Source organism: Capra hircus, chromosome 5 (genome assembly GCF_001704415.2).
Source record: "Capra hircus breed San Clemente chromosome 5, ASM170441v1, whole genome shotgun sequence".
NCBI classification, from domain to species: domain Eukaryota; kingdom Metazoa; phylum Chordata; class Mammalia; order Artiodactyla; family Bovidae; genus Capra; species Capra hircus.
In genome coordinates this window covers 68,205,762-68,228,935 of record NC_030812.1, presented here as the reverse complement: position 1 = coordinate 68,228,935, position 23,174 = coordinate 68,205,762, and the positions used below count along the sequence as shown (strand labels likewise).

At 46.9% G+C, this 23,174-nt stretch overlaps 1 protein-coding gene across 1 annotated transcript in view; it reads left to right on the top strand.

The window, feature by feature from the left end:
* NUAK1 (NUAK family kinase 1) overlaps positions 1–23,174 on the top strand; it is a 73,653-nt gene that overhangs the window by 11,274 nt on the left and 39,205 nt on the right. The window contains exon 2 of the mRNA XM_005680647.3: positions 20,108–20,228. Coding sequence (XP_005680704.3) covers positions 20,108–20,228 — 121 coding nt within the window. The remainder of the gene's footprint in view (positions 1–20,107; positions 20,229–23,174) is intronic.

Below are 23,174 nucleotides of genomic sequence, written 5' to 3'. Positions count from 1 at the left end.
GTTCGTTTTGCATACCGGGAAGGAAAGTCTTAGAGAAGTCACATGACTTTTGCAGGGTCATGGAGCTGGGCTCTAGGGCTGGGCTGTCTGCCTTCAGGCTCAAGGTGGTAATCGCTGGGCTCCATGGCCTCTCACGGGTGTGGATCCTTCGAATCTTCTGCAGCTTCCTGCTTTGGTTCTTCACACACACTTGGGGGCCGGGGGTAGAGTCCCACTGAACCCAGCCAGACTCACTGTTGTCTCCAGGCTTGTGAACATAGCAACTGGAAGAACTTGTTTCTGTGAAGCCAGTTGTTCCATGTCTTACTCCTGGTGCCTGGTTCTGTGTCTGGTGCACAAGAAGAAGGCGGTCCATGTCTGTTGAATGGCTGTGGAGTGTTAGGAGTCTGGGGATGTGGTCAGGAAGCTTGGGGGCTGGTTCCTTCATTGCCACCACGTGAGCTGCTTGACCACGGGAGAGTTATGTCCCTTTTTCTGTACTTCTTCAGCTACTTTCTCTGTGAGATGAGAGTTCTAGGATTGATTTGGACTTCCACTCCAGCCCTGTCCAGATTCTGCAATTGGTGAGTCTTCAGGTCTGGTCTCCAAATTGCTTCAAAGTGGGAGTCACTGAATCCTCCGTTGTTGGTCCTCCTTCCCTGGAAGGCGGGCTCTCCCAGGGCTTGGATTTTCACTAATTTTGTTTCCTGGTATAGCCCAAGTGCCTCACACAGTGCCTGGCAAATCAGTATTGTTGATCTGCCTGCGTGCATGCCTGAATGAATGATTGCAGGTATCTCTCTTGCTGATGAAATCTCAGGATATCAAAAATTCTGTCGCTCAAGCCCAAGAAGAAAATTACGGAGCCAAAGTACCATTTTCCAGGAAAAACACCCTCTTTATAAAGCCAAGATACAGCCGAGATGGGGACAGTTTATTATCCCTGCTAGCCAAGGGATTAGGGAGGCAGGCAGGATTCCTCGATTTTTCATCATCTGGTGATGCTTTTTGCAAACCACAAAGAAAACAAAACAAAAACAAAAACTCTCCCACCCCTCCCCTCCCCACCCCACTGCCTCCTTTAACTTCAAGCCAAAAAGAGCCCTTACTGCTTGAAACAGCTCATGAAGGAAGAAATTATAACAAATATTTTGCATTTCTCTGGTGGCGGCACAGTCTGAATTCCTTTCAGTCCTACAATGAGTTCTAATTTTATGAAATGTTTGGATTAGCCACCAATTTTCCGGTGGAATTTAGGAGGCTTGTATTCGTACTTATGCTTGAAGCGGAGAAATCTCGTAAAATCCATGCAAGGCCCAGTGGGACGTTGTAGCCAAGGACAAAATGACCGTCAGCGGAATGACGGAATGAGAGAGATCTCTTTGGCAGCTGTGGGCAGGCTTTGCTGGATGATGGTATGATCTTGAACCACGGTCTCTGGGGCTTGGCCGGGCTGCATACCGCTTCCAACTGATCATGGCCTATAAAAATTCCAGCCCAAGTACAATGCCTTGTACCTGACCTTGTTCTTTCTATTCCCGGAGCCAGAGAATGTTAGAGCATCTGGTAATTGGGTGAGAGGCATTTGATAACACATGGTGCTTGACCTCCCCCCGCCGACCCCATAGCACTGAGTGCCTTGTGTTATAATTTCCCATTTTCTAATCTCTTTCCTCCTCCAGACCTGCACTGTCTCTTGTGGACACATGTGCCTATTAAAATTAACATTCATTACAATGAAATAAAATTAAAACCTTAAGTTCCTTAAGCCACATGGTAAGTGCTGGATAACCCTATGGGGCTAGTGGCAACCATTGGACAGTGTGGGGAAGATAATTTCCATCATCACAGAAAGTTCTAAAGGATGGTGTTGCTCTAGAGGCTGAGTTTAATGACAGCATGCTCCATCAGCTACCTCGTTTATTAGCTCCATTCATAGCTCTTGCCACCATCTGTAATTACCTCTAAGCAACCTGATTCATCATCTTTTCTGCATTTCCAGGGTCTAGCACAGTTACCTAGTATATAGTAAGCATGGTGAAGATTTTGAGTAAATGAATGAAGTTGTCTGTCTAATTTAGCATCACTTTGCATGTAGCTGCCATGTAGCAGACCTTCAAAACAACTGACTGAATACTTACAGAGTTGTAACCCTTGAGTGGATTCACCTGATACCTGTCCAGCATGTACTGTATGTCAAGCATACTATGTGCAAGGCTCAAAGGCTGTGATGGTGAGCAAATGGACATGACTCTCTAGTTAAGGAACTTAGCCAGTCTAAGGGCTCTTAGATTTGCAGGGACATGGGAGTCTCTGGGTGTGCCTGTTAAAATGCACCATCCTTCACACCCACCCCAGAGAGCTTGGTCCAGCGGGGTAGGGGGAGCTTATGGAGACCTGGGAGTCTTTGGCAGTTTAACCAAATACCACAAGGAAGCGTGATGGGGTTGGTCCATGGTGTGGCCTTGGGAAACACAGCAGTGGGAAGCTCTCTGCATTCATCTGAGGATATATGACCCCACTTTCTTCACTCCACGCCTTTTGTGATAAGAGCCCCCCTAAATCCCCAGACCTTTATATTGGAGCCATAGTTTGAGATCTCTTTGTCTGTTATTATACCATGGAGGAATAATAATAATAGCAAACAATTACATAGCAGGAATTGGGTCAGGCAGTAGTCTAAGCTTGTTGAATCACTGACTTAATTCATGGTCCCCCTAGGAGATGCCCAGCATTATCATCCCCATTTTACAGTGGATAAACTGAGGCACAGAAAATCAAGTCACTGGCCCATGTTTACACTACTTGTAGGTGGAATTGCAACCCTGAAGTGCTGCAAAGCTTCTGCTGTCAGTCACTGGGCCTTGAGCTGCTGCTCCCTGAAAGTCAAATGTGCCTCTGCATCCTCTTCTGCCAGTTACTCAGAATCAAAGCGCAGGCATATCTATGAAATGCCTGTCTAGGGACTTAACACATGTGGGCCTTAGGAGCTCTGTGGGTCCTCAAGTGCCATCCCTGGCTTCAAGGAGCATAATTCGTTCAGACATTCCCTTGGGCTTAAGATGACCCTGCCCTGTGTGGTGCTGGAAGGTGAAAGAGGCTTGCAGCTCATAGAGGAGACAGAGGCAGGGGCAGGGACCTCCCAAGAAAGTGTTGCCCCCAGGCTAGGTTGTCCTCTGGACAGGAAGAGCAAAGCAAATCTCAACAACTAGGTGTTCCCTCATTTTGCTGCTTGTGACTCCATTCTTTACATAGTTTTGCTGTAGAATATGCCTATTTTGGGGCTTCCCCAGTGGCTCAGCAGTGAAGAATTCGCCTGCAATGCAGGAGCCCACAGGAGACATGGGTTTGATCCCTGGGTGGGGAAGATTCCCTAGAGGAGGACATGGCAACCCACTCTAGTATTTTTTGCCTGGAGAATCCCCTGGACAGAGGAGCCTAGCAGGCTACAGTTCATAGGGTTGAAAAGAGTCAGACATGACTGGAGTGACTTAGCACACAAGCCTATATCACCCAGTAGGGGTTCTGAGTGTGAGTATTTTGTGTGTGTGATGGGGAGGGGGGATTCAGCATAAGGAACGGTGTGCCCTTTCCCTCCACCTAGCAAGGCAGGCAACCCCTTAGAGTTGAGAGATGCCAGAACTCCTGACCCTCTTGGGAGAACCTTGAAAGAAGGAGAATAAAGTGAGCTTGGTAGGATAATCACCCTCCATCATTCCATTTCACAGCGACTCTGTCGTGAAGTGACCATTTTCCTTACTTTGCGCTTAGAGAAGTTGATCCTCAGAAAGGGTAATTCATCTGCTCAAGGAAGCAGGGTAGCACCTGAGTTAAAGACTCAGGCACATCTGACCCCACTGTGGGCTCTTCCCCCTACACTGTGGGTTCTCCATCCCACTGAGCATTAGAATAGCCTAGGGCCCTTTTAGAAACCCTTGAGGATGGGGCCCAGGCAGCACCATTTTTGAAGAGATGCCTCAGTGCATAGCTGAGTCCATGGTGGAGCCTGTTGACGACAGGGGCCCTAGGGTCTGCACTCCTGAAGGTGTCCCCTCTGTGCCTGGTCACCCTAGGACCTTGCCCGCAGCAAGGCAAGGCCCCTCCCCTGTGTGGCCCCCTTCCTCCAGGGAGGGCTGCTTGGCCTAAGCCATCCCACTGGACCTGAGCCGGGGACCTTTTGCTCTGTTGCATCAGAGGCTGCCCGTAAATCGGCAGCTGGCTTGTTTTCTTTTTAGGCTTCAATTGTAGCGACCTTTGTGCGTCTGTTTATTTCAGGGAAATAATTCCATCCTGCAAAATCAATTCCCTGAGTGCTACAGAAGTACATTTGGAGGGACTTCTTTTACTGGGGTGACCCGAATTGTCCCCTTTCAAAAGAGGCTACAGCTGTTCCTCGTCTCCCAACCCCCATCTCCCTTTGCCCTCTGACACCGTCCTCTTAACCTCGTATTTGGAAGGTTTTGCTGCAAGATTTTTACTTACACATATTTCTGCATATGGCCTATTTGTTAATAATAATAATTTAAAAAGCAGTTTCATAGCATGTACTGTATGTTGGACAGTATTGGGCATTTTTTATACATTGTCTCATTGCATTTTGCCTTTTCTTGGCAATAATGAGTGTAAACACTTCTGAAATCTGGGGATCTTTATCCTTGAGTGGAGGAAGTTACAGTTGTAGCCTGGCTTGCTGGTGTTTTTTGGAGGATGAGGAGAGGGGCTTCCCTGGTAGCTCAGTTGGTAAAGAATCAACCTGCAATGTAGGAGACCCCAGTTCGATTCCTAGGTTGGGAAGATCTGCTAGAGAAGGGTTAGGCTTCCCACTCCAGTATTCTTGGGCATCCCTGGTGGTTCAAATGGTAAAGAATCTGCCTGCAGGGCAGGAGGCCTGGGTTCAGTCCCTAAGTTGGGAAGACCCCCTGGAGAAGGGAATGGCTACCCGCTCCAGTATTTTTACCTGGAGAATCCCATGGACAGAGGAGCCTGGCAGGCTGCAGTCCATGGGGTCACAAAGAGTTGGACACGACTGAGTGACTTTTATTCTTCACTTGCACACACTGGGAGGATGAGGTGTCCCATGGACTATAGAAGCTGCCATATTGGGGCAGTTGGCTTGGCTGGGATGGTGATCGGCCATTGGCTGATTGAACGGAGGAGAGCAGGAAAAGCAGAAAGCAGCCCAGCAGTCCCTAGGATTCAACCTGCCATGAGTCCCAATCAAGAAAGTGGAGAATTCTCATTAGTCTGATACATTGGTCAAGTGGAAATACTAAAAAGTTATAATAGAGGGCTCCAAATATATTTTTTCAGGTAATTGAAACTCGTCATGTACAAGCCAGTCTTTCAAAAAAAAAAAAAATTGTGGCCATTTCTTAAGGAAATCTTTCTCAAGATTTCTCAAGATGTGCACTTCCTTCCTTCTTAAAACAAAGTACCTTGAAGGTAGTTAAACATTTTCTTGACGTCTTCCAGTCAAGATGCCTGCTATTCATAGTTTCTCAATCTGCTCCTACATCAGCTTCCATGACTTTTTGTGACCCTTTTACATGATAATGTCTTTCTTTCACCTCTAGCAAACGTAATGCACGCTTGGTAACTGAAAACTCACAAGGCACAGAAAAGTTAAAGACGAAAGGTAAAGCTAGTTGTCCTGCCTTGATCCATCAGTGAGGCTGTCTGTAGTGGCTTCCTAGTTTCATGTTCCCACTTCCCTACAGATTTGCCATGACAAGCTTGTTAGAACTGTGTTGGCAGGAAGACACTGGGCGACCATATTCAGGGGCTCAGTGGATAGATTCTAGGCCATTTCTTGGGGTGGCTTTTCTAAGAGTTTATTTCCCTTCCTCATACAATCTTCAGAGATGAATGGGCCACGAATCTGGAAATGAATCTAGAAATGAACCTAGAGTCTAGAATCATGACAGTGAATCTAGAAAAGTACTGTTTTCTCGAGTAATGGAATGAGCCATTTTGCGGGGAGTTGGGCCAGCCAGACTCACTCAGTTTAGTATGTGGGTAAGCTGGTTCTCTTGATTCAGGGTCCACTGCATTTTCCATTTTGTTCACATTTTGCCTGTGTTCCAGATTGTGGGTTAAGGGATAAATGACTTTGGAATATCTGGGAAACTAAAACCAGGAGAAAACCTACCTTCACCTCATTCACCTAGGTTGCTCAAGTGACAGATTTTTTAACTTCTGAAGGAGTAGGAAGCAGGATGCAGGGCTTTCCTGGTGGCTCAGTGATAAATAATCCGCTTGCCAATGCAGGAGACAGATTCGATTCCTGGCCTGGGAGTATCCCACATGCTGTGGAGCAACTAAGCGCGCATGCCACAGCTATTGAGCCTGTGCTGTAGAGCCGGGGAACCACAATTGCTGAAGCTTGCATGCCCTAGAACCCGTGCTCTGGCAAAAGGGAAGCCACTGCAAGAGAAACCCGCATACTGCAACTAGAGAGTAGCCTGGGCTTGCTGCAACGAAAGCCTGCACAGCCACGAAGACCCAGCACAGCCAAAAATAAATACATAAATAAAGAAATAAAATCAGTTAAAAAAAGAGAAGCAGGATGCAGCCTCCTCTTCAGCATGCCAGACCTACTGTCTTTTTGAACATCAGTCTTAGATTAATACCGAGATGGACGCAGAAACACACTTGAAAGCAACTTGCACCAGTCTCCGTACATAGCTTACATTTTATGACCTGCTTAGAGATGCAGGGCGCATAAATCTCGGGGAGGACGGTCTTATTTACTTGTTCGTGTTTTCTGCAGATGGGGTGCTTGCATCAGAGCCCGGCTGGCCTCAGATGTCGGCTCCAGGATATTTTAGCTGAACTGTATGAGTCCATTAAACAAATGTAAGAGTTTTGGGGCAGGGAGGGCTGTGTCTCAAACCAAATGTTTTACATGGAGAACATCTGGGGAATATTGGTATTTGTGTGTACAGTACATCAGAAAGCAGCTTGGCGGGCTTCAGCTGGGATGTTTCTGGCCTGTGGTTGCTGGATTTGACAGTTTTGTTGTAAGGGAATGGTTCTTATGAAGTGTTGCCATAAAGGCAAGGCTTGGTCCAGGAAGGGGTGTCCTCGTTTAGCTGTGCACTCAAATTGCTCTGATTAGCTCTCCCGCCAGATTGCCCATGGGGAATAGTCCTATATCTGAGCTAGTTTTCCCCCAAAGTTTAAATGACAGAAAAAGGAAGCATCGCAGTGCCAGGACTTGGGGGTGTTTCTTCTTTTCCCTGTGGTTCCATTTGGTGACACTTGGAAACAGGTATGTCCCAAGTAGTATTGGATGCACAATTCAGGTACCTCGGTTGAACTTGGGATGTTGCATTGATGACCTGCAGGGACTCGGGGCACTCCTTTCCCCAGTATTTCTTAGTTTCCTTCTTCTGCAAAATAAGTAGCCTGCCTTACGGGTTGTAGAGAGTGCAAAATGTAGTGGATGACATTGTATACATGGCAGTTGTCGTTTAGTCGCTAAGTCACGTCCGACTTTTTGTGACCCCATGGATTGTGTAGCCCTCCAGCCTCCTCCGTCCATTGGGTTATCCTGGCAAGAACGCTGGGGGGAAGGGAGCACAATTCAGTTTATAACAACTGGTAAATATTTTATAGAGGCTTCCCAGGTGGCGCAATGGTAAGGAATCCCCTGCCAATGCAGGAGACTCGGGTTTGATCCCTAGATTGGGAACATCCCCTAGAGTAGGAAATGGCAACCCGCTCCAGTATTCTTGCTTGAAAAATTCCATGGACAGAGGAGCCTGGTGGGCTACAGTCCATGGGGTGGCAAAGAGCTGGACACGACTGAGCACATACACACACATATTTTATCGGGGTGAACATCATTTGGCAGAGAATATAGTTGGATTTCCTGTACCTCTTTTGCAAGATAGATCAAAATGACCTGACTGGACCCCCCTGTCAGCCAGAAAAAAAAGGGCAGAACTCCATAATAATTTACTCTGGCTTTATTGGGGTGTGAGAGGAAATTGTTGCAAAAATTAACCTTCCTGGGTCCTCGTGATGGTATTTTGACTAGTACCAGTCAAGTGGAGTAGTCAGAGGTCCAACTTATACTGGAGGTGATAGAGAGTAAGGCTCACGACAAGAGTGTGTGTAAGGGGACAGGGGAGGGTCTCTTTGTTGGGGATGGGAAAATTCATACTCTGAGCATAGTGGGACTCATTTCCATGTTTAGGAGCAAGAGTGAGACTCAGGGGTGGAGATGGGGAGTGAGGCAGGGAAGGACTTCTCACGAGGCCCTGCCTCTGCACACAGACATCAGTTTCTGCCTGTTATCTCACAAAAGAACCCTTTGGCAGGGACTCAGAGTCCTAGAGAGAGCATCTCCTTGGTCAAACCCTGGGTCACGTGTCTACTCATTGGCACAGGGAATGTGAAGCATCTCGTCTGGTAGTCTCTATAAAACTGTATCCAGTGGGGTAGGGGTGATCCCCAGTGCAAAGTCAGGGTGCTCCTACTGGTGGAAGGATGAACAGGTGCAGGGCAGGATGGAGCCCACCTGTTCTTTGCCCTCCCCAGGGAATTACAAGCAACCGGAAGGGTAGGTTCGTGGTCTGCTAGACCTTGATCAGTGCCTTATCCAGAGCAGATTTCCCAGAATTGCTTGCTGGAGAATTGACTCGTTGTTGCATCATTGTAGGGATGCACTTCCCAGACCTTCCTGTCTGATTCTGCCCTTTGTTCAGCTGTGTTGGCTGATTCCACAGAGAGCAGCAAGGAACAGCAGTGGTTGTGTTTTTGAAGATGAAATGATTTAAATGAAAAAAAAAAAAAAAGACAGGGTGGGGACAAAGCAGTGCAGTGTGGCTTTGGTGGGACCTGTATCTCCAGGGACTCTGATTCAGCTCTTTCTTTTTTTTCTCTAAACATGCACTGAATGCCAGGCCCTGTGCTCCTTGCTTTGTCAGTGCTGGTACTGAATTTCGGAATGTGGTCTTTGGGTTTGGTGAGGCCCAGCTCTCCTATTCATTAGTCGTGTGCCCTAGGGCAAGTTATTCACCTCCCTCAGACTCAGTTTAAATTCATCAAGCAAGCAGAAATAATGTTTTAGCAAGACTTTAATGAGTGAGCGAGCGGTGGAGAGGTTTAACAGAGTGGTACCCAGTGCCTGGCACACAATAAGGGCTTGATAACTGGTGATTATTATGATTACCATTAGCTGTTGTTGTGAATTCTCTTCCAGCCCTTCTGGAGTGGGCACTATTACCACTCCATTTTAAAGACGAGGAATTTCAGGCTCAATAATTTGGGGATAAGTAGGGATTTAACACTTGAGAGTTCAGCAAGTTCAGAGAGGAGTCAGTGACAAGAAGCTGGGGGCTAGGTTGGGTGGAATAAGATGCCCTGTTATTGTTTTAGGGTTTTATAAAGGTCTTTCTGATGTGCGGGGGGGGGGGGGTCATTTCAGACACAGCCTTTTGGCTTATACAAAACACCAGCCACCTTCTAGGCACTGGAGACTTTGCAGTGAATAAAAGAGAAACGGTCTGTGTGTGAGTGAAAGCTGCAAGTAATGGTGACTCAGGTCATGAAAGGGGGCCTGTGCGAGTGTCGTGGGGGCGCATCCCTGTGATGAGGCCCCTGGATGTGGAGGAGGTGGTCAGCTGGAGAAGTTAGTTGCAGGCAGTAGGGCCTGGAGGGATCTGGGCAGAGGAAATGACAAGCACAAATGTCCAGGGCCATGGACACACAGGCTGCTCCCTGAGTCCCTGCGGAGACCAACAGACCCTGCCCCAGTGTCCCCACGGGTGGGAGCTGAGTGATGGCTGTTGGGTGAGGGTCACGGAGGCAACCGGCCTGATGTGGTGGCAGACACAAGGGTACTGAGCTTGCTCCTTGAGAGTCGGGCTGTCAGTGCTGGGTGGGGTCTGTGTGTTTGTAGCTGGAGGTCCCGCTGTGACAGCATCCCTGGAAGGATGGTAGGGCGGTAATTAGGGAGCTGACAGCATCCAGATGGACTGTGGGGGTGTTTGTGGGGGGCTGTGGAGCAGGGACCAGCCTGTGAACTCTCTGGCAAATGGACACGGAGAGCCGCTGAGAGCTTCGTCAGAAAGAAGCTGCTGCTTCTGAGGAGATGATGAGTGAGGCCTCTGGGGGGACCGACGGCAGCCCATCCTCTTGCTCCTTCCTGTCTGCTCTGCCTGTGCACCCTAATTGCTATACATCCCTTTTCAGACAAGGGGGATTGAGTCAGGATAAAAATAACTTCTGAAGACTCCCTTCTTCCACTTGTCTGTGAAATCACCCATGGAAAAAATGTAAAAGCTAAAGCCTTGCCCTTTCATTTGTGTGTATGTGTGTTATGTGTACCCTACCATCTTAAGACATTAAGACTTTCTTTTCTTTCTTCTGTTCACCTGGATAAGCCAAACTCACTTAGCTAATTTCCTCTCCCTTTGGAAAACTAATGTTGTTTTTTAGGTCTTTTGTGTCCCTTTTTCATTGGTTCCCGAGGTCAGTGATCCAGTGGGAGTCTGAAGTTAATATTTAAAAGAAGTGTTTTCAGTGAATTAAGAAAAAATGGGATAAGAACCTCCCAGATATGTCTTCTCATGTGTGATATCAAATCAGGCTTCAGGAATTGGAGCAAGGTTTGGACTGGGTTGGATTGCAAACAGCGTCCTTAGCATGTCTGTGTGAGGACAGCTCCCTGGCATCAAATGGAATGAAATCATGTGTTGTGCTGTGAAACGGGTCCTAATTTGCCAGCACATTTACGAATGGCTGTCGCTGCCCACCCCCATCTCAATTTATTAATAAAAGGAACTTCGTTGTGCTGGGGCCTGCTTTACATGTAAATGTTAATTTAAACCCCTTAAAAATTTTTTATTTTTAATTGGAGAATAATTGATTTACAACGTTGTGTTGGTTTCTGCCATACAACATGAATCAGCCATATTTATACATAGGTCCCCTCCTTCTTACACCTCCTTCCCATCCTACCCCACCCTGCCCCTCTAGGTTGTCTCAGAGCACTGTATTGAGCTCCCTAGGTTATCCAGCAACTTCCCACTAGCTATCTGTCTTACATATGGTAATACATATGTTTCAATGCTACTCTCTCAATTAGTCCCACACTCTCGTTTCCCCGCTGTGCCCACAAGTCTGTTCTCTATGCGTCTGTATTCCTGCCCTGCAAATGGGTTCATCAGTATATTTTTTTCTAGATGCCATGTATGTGCATTAATATGTGGTATTTTGGGGGTGGCAGTTTCATTTCTGAAGCTAGCTGTGGTTTGGAATTTGTTAGGAATCCTCACCCTAGGTGTGTTATATCCCAGACTAGAGAGGAACTGAGGACCCTTGTTGCCGTTCCAGCTGCTGTTAACTTCGTGAACTTGGGTCTGTACTTTAACCTCCCTGGGACTCAGTTTCCTCAGCTGTAAAACAAGAGGGTTGGCATAGAACATTCTGGGGTCCTTGCAGCTCAGACATCTGCTGGCAGTAATGATACTGGCTGTGCCAGTATCTGCAAGATGTGATCTGATCTGATCCCTACAGCCACCTTGTGGGGTTGGTGCTCTGTCACGTCCCTTACAGACGAGGTAACTGAGGCTGTGACATGGTGGCCCGAGGACCTCCCTGTGAAGGGGGGGCTCCTGGGCCATGTTCCTGTGACTGATGACAGGGCTGAGGGGCTGAGGCTCGCTTTCTTAGCAGGGCTTCTGGCTGGGGCTCTGCTGGGCTTGGAGCTGGATGAATCAGAGTTGCACAACCCTAAGCTTATTCAAGCTGTGGTGTAAACAGTGTCAGAGTGATCAGATGCTACTGCTTGAGGCTGTCCTACTTAGAAGTAACCTCAGCCCTCTGGTCTGGTCTGTCCTTTGCCCAGAACGATTGAAACCTGGAGCAAGAGCTGCTGCCCTTTAGATTTCCAAGTTGCTGTTGTATTTTATTTCTGAGTTGCTGTGGCATCTCACTTTCAGTGTGAGTCCCCAGATAAACCCTGTGGTCCCAGCCTCACATTTTCAGTCTTTTTGTGACTCTGGTGTTACCTTCGTGGCATCTCTTCTGCTACCAGAAGCCCTTTCCTGCAAGGAGCCCTGGGGTTGTTTCTTAGAGATTTCCAGCAGATCCCAGTAAGAGGGGGTTCCTCACAGCCCCAGCCAGACCCTCTCTCACAGGGCAGGCAGGACTGGGGGCGGAGCTCCAGAGCTCATTTGCTCTTTCTTCCTCCGGACACATTTACTTTGACCCGGTGCAGGAGCTCCAGGTGGCCTGCAAAGCAGTAAGTAACCCATGAGCAGCCAGTGTCTGTGGTCTCCGGGCATCCACAGGCCTGCCTTGCGTTAGGACAGGCCCCAGAAGTCCAGATGACCCAGATGTCCTCTGGGAACAAACCTTCCTTTTCCCAGGGGCAAATTCATTCAGGTCACTGAGTCTCCTCAAGGAAGTAACTTGCTTTAAATTCCTTTCTTTATAGATAGGCAGTTCATGAATTTCCCTGAATTACCTAGCTTTTTAAAATTATCTAGTTTTTTGGCTGCAAGGTATTTTCTTTTTTCTTTTGTTTTGACTCAAGCTCTATCTAATTCATTTTTATGTATTTATTTTTTATTTTTGGGTGTACTGTTTTTATTTTAGTTCTCTGTGTGTATGTGGTTGGTTGTGTCCAACTCTTTGTGACCCTGTAGACCATAGCCCGCCAGGCTCCTCTGTCCATGGGATTATCCAGGCAAGAATACTGGAGCGGGTTGCCATTTCCTATTCCAGGGGATCTTCCTGACCCAGGGATCAAACCTATGTCTCTTCTATCTCCTGATTGCAGCTAGATTCTTTACCACTGCGCCACCTGGGAAGCCCTATAGTTCCCTGACCAGGGATCAAACCCATGCTCCCTGCTTTGGGAGGGTGAAGTCTTAACCACTGGACTACCAGAGAAGTCCCCTGCATGGTTTAAATTACGGAATGAGTGCCCTTCTAGCCACATTGGTTGCGGTTTAAGGTGGTGGGTCTCAGACATCACTGTTGTAGGATCACCTGGGTGCCTACAGCTTACCCTCACACTTGAATTCAGTAGGTCTGGGGCGGGCCCTGGAGTTCGCATTTGAACAATCAGTGTCCCCCTTCCTCCCCACCAGGGGATCTGATGCAGGTGGTATGCCGACCAACCTTTGGCAAAGTGCAGTCCCCTGGAATCTAACTGTGCACTGGGGGCAGGCTCGTGGCTCACTTTGGCATTGCTGCTGGTGCTAACTTTCCATCGGTGGCTCTTTTGGTTTCTACCTGGTCAGCCCTGGCCACTGTCTCCTGTTTACAAACCTCAGTGCCATATAGGGAGTGTAAATCTGCCCTTAGTTTCTTAGTCATTAATTCCACTTCCCTTGCAGCATCGCCACGTGTAATGATGACATGTTCCACTCAACCCTTGAAGGGGCGGGCGCGGAACCAGGGATGGCTATACAAGTAGATAGAAATGTCCCCGGGCCCTCTGAGTTCTCCTAGGCGGGCCCTGGCCTGGTCAAATCAAAGTCTGGTTTGCCATTTTAGTTCTGGAGATAGAACACATTTTTCATGGCAGGAGAAAAAAAAATTAGTGTCATCTAAGGAAACAGCATCTTTTATGGGGAATTTTGATAAATAGAAGATTGAGAGCTGATTTACTTAGCATTATATTTTCATAACCTCTTGCACAATTAAAAGGCTGGTGGCAGCAAATGGTAAGACGCTTTTCTTTGAAGAAAAAGCTCTTTCTTACACATGCCGTGCTCCCTGGCATCAGGATGCCTCTTCTCGGAGCCTGTTGATACAACTCTTGGCTTCCAACTTGCTTCTGTCTGAAAAAACATCCGTGTATCGACATGAATCAACAGGCCAGAGAGGAAGAGGCCCACAGGCCCTGCGGCGGAGCTGGCTCGCGTCCCTGTGGGGTTGGTTGCATCACGGCAACTTGCAGGAGTGAGTGTTGTCTTGAGTTGGCCGGGCTCCTCACAAAATGCTGGGGGTCATTTAATGAATCAGGGGCTTTGGCTAGAAGGTGGTCTCCTGGCTGGCATCACCATGGTCACGGCTGGGCATAGCCTTTCTGAATGGGAGTTCTTTGGTGATCCTGGGGAACTTTGGACCCATGGGTCCCACGAGGAGCTGTGCCTGGCCTTGAACTCTGACCATCAGCCAGACGAGGGCAGGAACCCCTACCTCTGCTGGCCTCCAGCTTGACTTGGCTAACCATTCCCGCTGCTAGTGGCCTCTGGGCCCCTTGGTAAGAAAAGATCCCCCAAGCTACCTCTGATGCAGTGTGCCCTGCAGCTCCTGTGGAATGTGGCCAGGTGTGAGATCATACCTATGAATGGCAGGGAAGTGGCCAGCTCCCGTTGCTGGAACAGAACTCAAACTTGTTCTCACTAAGTGAGACTAATGCCATTTTATGGCCCCATTTCTTCCCTGCTGCTTGGTCCCCTAGTCCTGCCTCCCCGGGACCTCACATGGGACCCCATACAAAAACTTCATCCGCTTGGAGGATGCTCTTCACACTGGGCTTTGGAGAGTCTCTGGGATCTTCGGAGAAATTCTCTCACCTGCCATGTTTGCTGTCCACCCCAACTTTATCCATAACCTCAAGAATCAGCAGCTTCTGGGCTCAGCCAGAAGCCTGGGTTCAAATCTTCGCTCTGTCTTTTATAGGCTGTGGGATTTAAGGCAGTATTTATGTTCTTGGCGACTTGGTGGCTTTGTACAGTTGGGGATTAGGATTGTAGTTAGGATTAAATGAGATACGGTCCATTGGCATCTGGTTAACACATTATAAATATTTGCTGTTGTTGTTATTAGGAATATTGCAACTGTTTTAAGAATGTTGGTAACGTTAAGGCTCAAGACAAAGTGTTAAGATCTTGCTCCTCAAAGTGTGGTCCCTGGGCTGACATCACTGGCTCATTAACTGGGAGCTTGCTAGAAATCCAGAATCCCCGGCTCCATCTTAGACCTTTGGATTCAAAATCGTCACTTTTGACGCGAAACCCAGGACCCCTTTGACAGATACTGTTCTAGAACCCTCTCTTCAGACTGATATGTGTCAGTCAGTGAGCATCATGGGAGGAGGCTGTGGAGGGTGGAGGGTAGTGATTCTCTTGGTTAGAGGCTCAAATATGCAGTCTGCCTGGGATTTCCCCCGCTCTTCAAAGCAGGCCAGGAGGATGGCTGGCTGCCCTGCTCTTTTGTAGGCAGGCAGGCTGGATGTAAATTTTCACCTATTCTTGCCTCAGTACAAATATGGGGAAGGGGAGGATGTGTGTGGGAGGAATCGGCAGGGGGAAAGTCTATATGATGATATATATACTGTACGCTTGTCACGCCTTTAATGTGGCCCAGGACCCTGTATCACTGTATTGTCCTGTCAGGAGCTTGTCAGACCTTGTCACTGCCATTCAGTGAATACCTGAGTACTAGTCACTTTACTTACATTATTTCCCCTGCTTATAACAGCCCCAAGAGTTAGGACTTGCTGACTCCATTTTACAGATGAGGAAACTGAGACCTATGAGATATGGTTTCACCTGAGGTCACCCAGTCAGCAAAAGCCTGAGCTTTCATCATACTGCTTTGCTCTGCATAGCCCTTCCTACATCCCTGAGCTCTTAACATTCACAATAGCCACTGTGGAAAAGTGGGGTGGTTTTGGGTGATTATTCAAAAAAGAAGAAATAAACGCTGCAGAGGAGAAGGCTGTTACATTAAACAAGGGATCAGAGTTGGCTGGGCTATTTGCCTCTTAAATAGGCAGGTACCACGGGGCAGAATTTGCAGGTCCACAGCCAGGTTTAATCATTAAACGATAAGGTGGCCTTATTTAAAAGCAGACCATTTTATAAGGCACACGATGCTGTCTAGACTTGGGAACACTTAGGAAAGGGGCTGGGCTGTGTGTTGGGCTTAAACACCTGGGTTCCCAGCTTCAGTGAAATCTCTCCAACTCCTGCAGGAACAAACTGAACCTTTTTTTTTGGAGGGTTTATGATTTCAGATGTTTGGTAGTCTTTTCCTGCTGGGCCCTTTCCTTCTGTTTCTTTGTAGATATGGGTGTGTGTGTTAGTTGCTCAGTTGTGTCTGACTGTTTGCGACCCCATGGACTGTAGTCCTTCAGGCTCCCCTCTCTGTCCATGGGGTTCTCCAGGCAAGAATACTGCAGTGAGATGCCATTTCCTACTCTCAGGGATCTTCCTGACCTGGGGATCAAACCCGCATCTCCCACATTGCGGGCAGATTCTTCACTGTTTGAGCCACCTGGGAGATATGGGTGAGGGTTGAGGAAAACTGGAGAGGAGGTTTGCTCCATAACATCGTGTATCTGCGGGTCTCTTTGGTAGCCTTTGGCCATGAGGGTAATCATGTAATTACTTGTGTGATTTTTGCTTATTGCCTTTGTCCTCTCATCCCCCACTCCCCAAGGGCTGGGGCAGAATCACTTTGCATCATGACATCTCAGCACTGTGCTCGGTCACAGGTGGGCACTCAAAAGGATTAAGTCCACGAACAGTCAAAATCCAGAAAGGCTCAAGTGGATGCCATGAGTCAGACTTCTGTCTCTAAGTGGGAACATTCGATTCCCATGTTCACCTGGCAGCCACTGAAAGAAGAAGGGGGAAAATGGCCCTGAGGCTGTGTTTTGGATTCCAGTTGTTCCTCCTCCTGTCTGGTCTCAGACTCAGGAGCCATGATGCTCCCATGCACCCAGCTGCTCTGAGTTTCTGGAAGTTTCCACTGAGGGTACAATTTAAAGACCCAGGAGAGAAATTCTCGTTCACTTAATGCACTGTGAGAACAAGTGGGGTCCCCATTCCCTTCTCCTGCTGCCCCATGAGGAAGCAGGAGGAATTAAGTTTGTTCCAAGCGTGGAGGGTAAGGAAGGAAGGCTCTATTTATGGGGCGTTCTCTCTGCCTTAAACATACGTTGAGCACTTATCCTGGGCCAGGTATGTTCTGAGCCATTTATTTAATCTTCATAAGGACCTGTGAGACAGGTGCTGTATTTTCTTGCCTGACAGATGAAGAAACAAGTGCACAGAGAGGTTTTGCCACCTGCTACAGGTCACACAGCTGGCACGTGGTTTCAGCCCAGACTCAAAGCCATGTTCATAGCCCATCCTGCCATACTGCTTCACCGTGTGCTGCCCTCCGTTTATACCCTTCCACTCCACAAAGGAGGCACCATGTTACGTTATAGGAGCAGCATTTATGAGCTCATTCTCCTCTTTCAACAACTCTGCAAAAACGTGACAACTGTTCTGAGCTCTCTGGGTTTCCTCTGGAAGCATCTTGGTAGCTAGATTTGGCTTCTGGCTGAATATGCAGCAGGCTAATTTCAGATTGTGCGGGAAGGGAGTGAGAGGGTAGGGGAGGAGTGGCCTAAGCAGCTGGAGGGTCAGGGAAGGTCTCCCTAAGGGACCATGGAGCTGAAGCCTGAACGTTAAGGATGTAAAGAACCACGGTCTGATGTCTGTACCATATATTAAGTGCCTCTTGAATGCCTGCTATTATTCTTATCCTTATTGCTCTCATGGTTGGCCAGTAATTGGATCTGTGACCTTGGGTGCATCACACCGCTCTTGGGAGTTGAACTGAATGTCTTCCCTCTGTCCTTGACAGTTGCATGGTTCTAAGTGATTTCTAGCATTTGTCTCCCACTATGCCTTTGACATAGGGGCAGAATGAGCCCTCTTTTACACTTTCAATAGAAGACTCATTGTCAGATAAGGGAAGCTTTTGCAGAGGGACAGCCAATGGCTGCTAACATATATGGAGCCCTTTTAGTTTTCTCAGTGCTGGAGTGGGGTTTACTTAGAATGTGGGCACTTTCCTTTCCACACTGGGCTGGAAGCATACGCCTGGCAGATATGCCGTGGGACCGTTGGCCTCTCACTGGACTGTTGGGGAGATTGACAGATGGGATTATTTTCTTACCCCCGAGAATGTCACTACCCTTGCCTGACCCTGAATGGTGAAAGAATTTATTCCTATTGTCGTTTGACAATAGGGCCTCCTCAAGGCCAAGTTCAGCGTGCTCCATAATCACAGGGGTGGTTTCTCCCCTCAGCCCATCTTTAGTTCATAGAGGAATGCAGGAGTTGGTCCAAGAGCCACCCACATCCTCCCTGGCCTGTGTGTGTTCACTGTCGGCTTCCTTCAGAGCAGGCTCCCAGGGTTGCAGGCCCCGCTCAGATAAAGTAAAGCCTTCCAGTCATGTCTTTACATTTGACGTAAGCAAAGGCAGGCTTTTCTTTCTGTGTCCTGAATGGGGCTGAGGTGAGGGCCCGGGTGAGCTCGGGGGGCTGACACCCTGGTGAAAGGGGGCCTTGAAGCTGGAAGCTCATTCATCTCTGTGCAGCCTCTTTGTCTCCAGCCGTGTGGTCCAGCCACAGTGCTGCCTGCCCCTGGGTTTACAGCCGGGCATCATGTATTTCTGCTCTGCTTTCCCCATTCCTCGATTGCCCACGTAGGTAGGATGCAAAGAAATCCTAAGCCATCAACCTAACGTTCCTGTCTTGGTGGTGACGTTCGACTGGAATGGTCCCTCCTTCTGTGCTTCAATGCAGCTGTCACTTCCCTGGTCTGGCTTCTCAGCCATCCAGGAGCATCAGCCCCTCCCCGTTGTCCACTCTCCTTCTCTCCTTCTCCCTTTCCTTCCCTCTCCCTGCCTGCCCATGCTCAGTGTTTTCGCAGGCCTACCATGCACCCGGCCTGTTGCTAAGCTCTGGAGCTAAAGCAGTGAATAAGATCCCCACTAGTGTAGTAATGACACCAATATGGATTTAACAACAACTGGGGAAAGTTCTGCAAAAGAGAAATCCGGGGACCTGCTGGTTGATTTAACCAACACACAGCAAAATCAAGAATAATGAGAGTTTCCTAGTTCTCTTGGACTGGTTGTATTTTATGGAAGCATCTCCAAGTCTAGGGCTGCATGTGTATCTGCTGCAAGTCGGAAGTTGCAAATGTTCAGAGATGAGTGCATTCCTGCGGAGACCGCCCCTGCTTGACTCTGAGATAGGCGAGGTGTGACCCTGGGTGGCTGCTAACAAGGACTTTTTCTCCAGAGTGCTTTGTGCCTTTGCAATCCGAGGGGTGGTTTTACTTCCTTTCCTCCAAGAAAGAGTGCTAAGTTGAGGGTTGAGGTCACAAGAGGACCAGTTTGGAGGGAACCAAGCAGGCTTTCAGAGCTGGCAGCAAAACCCTTGGCGAGCTTTCCCTCTTACCTAACCCACCTTCCCCACCCCAAACAAAGTAGTTTTTGCCCCCTTTAGAGCCGGGGCAGATGAAGTTATCAACCAACTTGTTTATGAGCAGAGAATCCATTGGCAAACATAGTTTTTCCCTATAAGATTCGCATTGTCATTTAATTAAAAAAAATTAAAAAAAATTTTTTTTTTATTTCTGTGATTCTTTTGAGTAAGTGCTCTGTGTCATGGCCCTGGGAATTCTCTACAGTTTGGATTTGCAGACAACATTGGCACGGAGCTTTGGGATCAACCGGGGCCAGGCAGGGAGTCTAGCTTTGTTTTCTTGGATTTACTCTGATTTTTTTCTTTAGCAGAGCCTTTTGGTCATATCACATGCTATCAAAGGTGCCTTAGTGAGAGGAAGGATGTAGAGAGGATTTGGCTTCTTAGCAATTGCATTAGCACAGCAAAGGCTAAAGTCTTAAAATCCAAGCTTTAATCAGAACTGGCCTCCAGACAGGCCATGCAATAAAGCCTTTTCTGTCCATCACTGTGGCAGCTGCACGGTGGGGCCGACTGATGCTAATTTCATCTCTTGGTGTTAGTCACCCACCTCCTGTACACCAAGCTCTCCTTTTTTCTTTTTTTTTCAAAAAGGATCAGGATTCCTAGAGTAAATGGATCTGGCCCTGTTGAAGGAGGCTTTTGCTTTGTGGGGGGAAAACACCATCCCAAACCGAGGCTGTTAAAACCTGATGTTTTCTGTTGTCTGGAGGAGGGTGTTTTTGCTATAAATGAAAGACATGATAGGGGTATTTCAAAGTTTTGTTTTGGTTATTGTCAGTTCTGCCAACAAGTAACATCTGTATTTATTTTCTAAACTCTCCCAATGGCTGATTTGCATCTGTTTAGGTCTCTGAGTAACATTTCATTTCCTGACTTTATAGGTGGCTATAAAATCCATTCGTAAGGACAAAATTAAGGATGAACAAGACATGGTTCACATCAGACGAGAGATTGAGATCATGTCATCCCTCAGCCATCCTCATATCATCAGTATTTATGAAGGTCAGTGATTTTTTTTTCACCCCCGTATCAGTGACCATTTCTCATACCATGGGGCCTGCCAAGATTTTTAGGTAATTGCCCTTCTGGGCAGGAGCCAAGTATTTTTCCTCATGATGCAAAAATAGCTGGGTGTTATCTCTTATTTGGTTACCTTGAATGCAACCAGACACACGTAGCACAGTGTACTTTGGTCATAAAATAGCTCTGGCTGGTGCCTTCTTCCATCTTCCCGGTTTCTTGGCAGTTGCTAAGCAACCCACCTTATTGAAAGCCAGTATGTGAGACACCCATGGTTTCTGGAAAAATGGCAGTTTTCTGGGTGGCCAAGTAACGGTGGATGTGTTATAAATGTCATCCCCCAAAGCTGACGCTTCAGGGGTGGTGTCATTAGTTATCGAAAGTTAGCCTTTTTGAGTTAGGAATTTCCAACCGGTCCAAGAAATACCAACAAAGAAGAGGGATCAGTTGGTGTGTCAGATATTTTACAAACAGAACGTACGTTGCTGGTGTTTGGTGAAACATGGGGAGGGAAAAAGCTTATGTATGTGCTCGTGCTTCACTTCTGTGGCCCTTCACAGGAAGAAATAAACGTCTCACATTAGAAAAAATAGCCTTTAAAAATTATAAAAGCAACGTGTGTTTATTGCAAAAATGATCAAAATGTAACTGTTAAAATTAACATAATTATTAGTTTGATAAATAGCTCTGTATCCATATTTAGATTTTTATCTACTTCTCTATACATGTATGTGTTTTTTTATCCAAAATTAAATCATACTGTTTATACTGGGTTTTAGCTTTATTGTTTTTCATCTTTTATATCATATATCTGTTCCTATGTGGATAAATATCCCCCTATAAGGACATTTTTGAAAGGCTTTGTAGTATTCCATTTATGGGCATACCATAATTTATTGGCTCTATCTCCTTTTGTCAAATATATAAATTGTTTCACATTTCTGGTTATAATAAACAGGGCTTTTAATGACTTTCCTTGCAGATCACTTTTTACATTCATTTCTGATTATTTTCTTATGAAATAGTCCTAGTCCTGGACTTACTGAGTCAAAACAGTTCTACAGAATATTTTTAATATATGATTCAGAAAAATAAACCTATTTTTAGTTTCTGGTCTGTTCATCATAATTTATACAGTAAGGGCTAAGAGTAAACCAGATGGTAACCCTAAAGTTTTTCTGATATTTCAAATTTTCCTTCTTCTGGTTCCCTGTTGATTTTTGCTATTGTTCCCCACCACCCCACTACCCCCATCCTGGTATTTCTGTTTTTGCTCCTCATCTAGAAGTAAGTGCTGGTAATATCTTTTATCTTGATTTTTCTAAAGCTCACTTTTTGGGGCCCTTGGGGATAGGGTTTTAGGGGAAATTTAAATTTATTCAGTCATTTATTCATTCCACAAACATCTCTTGCAGTGAGTCTCTGATTTCAGCCCCTGGACCAGTAGCAGCAGCATAAATTGGGTTTGTTAGAAATGTAAGAGTCCTAGGGCCTGCTGCAGATATGTAAATAACATATTCTGGGACCATGGAGACCTAAGCTTAGAAGTTTTCATGGAAACATATGGCAGCCAGGCTGGGCCTTGAAGGGAGTTTTTTCTTGAGGAAGAGTTGTGAGCCTGTGTGTGTGCTCAGTCGTGTCCCACTCTTTGCGACCCCATGGACTGTAGCCCACCAGGCTCCTTTGTCCATGGCATTCTCCAGGCAAGAACTGGAGTGGGTTCCCGTTTCCTCCTCCAGGGGATCTTCCCGACCCAGGGATCAAATCCACATCTCTGTGTCTCCTGCATTAGCAGGCAGATTCTTTATCACTGTGCCACCAGGGAAGCCCGAGGAAGAGCTGACAAAAGGAGAATTCCAGGCTGAGAGAAACAAACCTGAATATGTCTGGTAATTGAGTGGAATTTCCAGAAGTGAGACGTGAGTCGAGATACAAAATGCAGGGTGAAAGTGAATTTTATTAAATGTGGAGTGTTTTTGCCCAGTGTGGCCCAACTGCCATGGGAACATGGGAACCTGAAGGCCACTGTGCATGGCATGGACCAGTGTGGGTCACGTGCTCTGGGCGCACTTCCGTGTTTGAGATTTTTTGGCTTAGAGCTTGAAGGCTTCTTTGCCGGAAAGGCAGAGAGAGTTTTAATTCAGCATGAAGTTTCCAGTTCTTTATTTGGAAGACAGTTTGCGGTCACAGAAATCTGGCATCAAGAAGCCTGCTTCTTCATTAGCATCATGGCCTCCTTGGCCTTGGGAATTCTTCAGGCTGAATGGGAAACAGGAGTCTATCTACTTCCTAAAGGAAGGCCAGAGATGAACCTCAATGGAATAATATACTATTATCAAGGTCAAAATGGCCTTAGTTCAGCCCTTGCTGGTGGCTTCCAGAAGAGAAGCCTTTGCTTGTAACTTTAAAAATGGGTATCTGCATGAATTAAAGTTCCTTGGGTGACTAGAAAGAATTTCTACCAAGGCCTCAGGCGAGAGCTTGGGCTTCAGTTTCTAAAACCCTTTGAACTGGTCTAGGGAGTCAAGGAAGAGCTTGAAGTACACTAGACGTGAGACTCTGGGCAGGATGGTTGGCTTTGCAGTGCCTCATAAAATGGGGATAGCCATTCTACTCCTCTCCTAGGGTTTGGCAGCAGGATTAAATGAGATGATACATATACAGGTAGGTTCCAAAAGGTCATTGATGTGAAGTCTATGTCAACTTCATCCCAAGTGGTTCTTAATGTGTGGTCTATTGACAAGGGTGTTTCAGGAGTGAGCAGCAGGGGTCTGTAAATCCTCTGGAATAGTATATAAATATATTGTCTAAAACAGAAGTCACTAGTCATAGATGGATATTTAAATTAAAATTAATTGGAATAAATAAAAAATACTGTTGCTCTGTCACATTAGCCACATTTTAAGTGGCTCAGCAGCCACTAGTGGT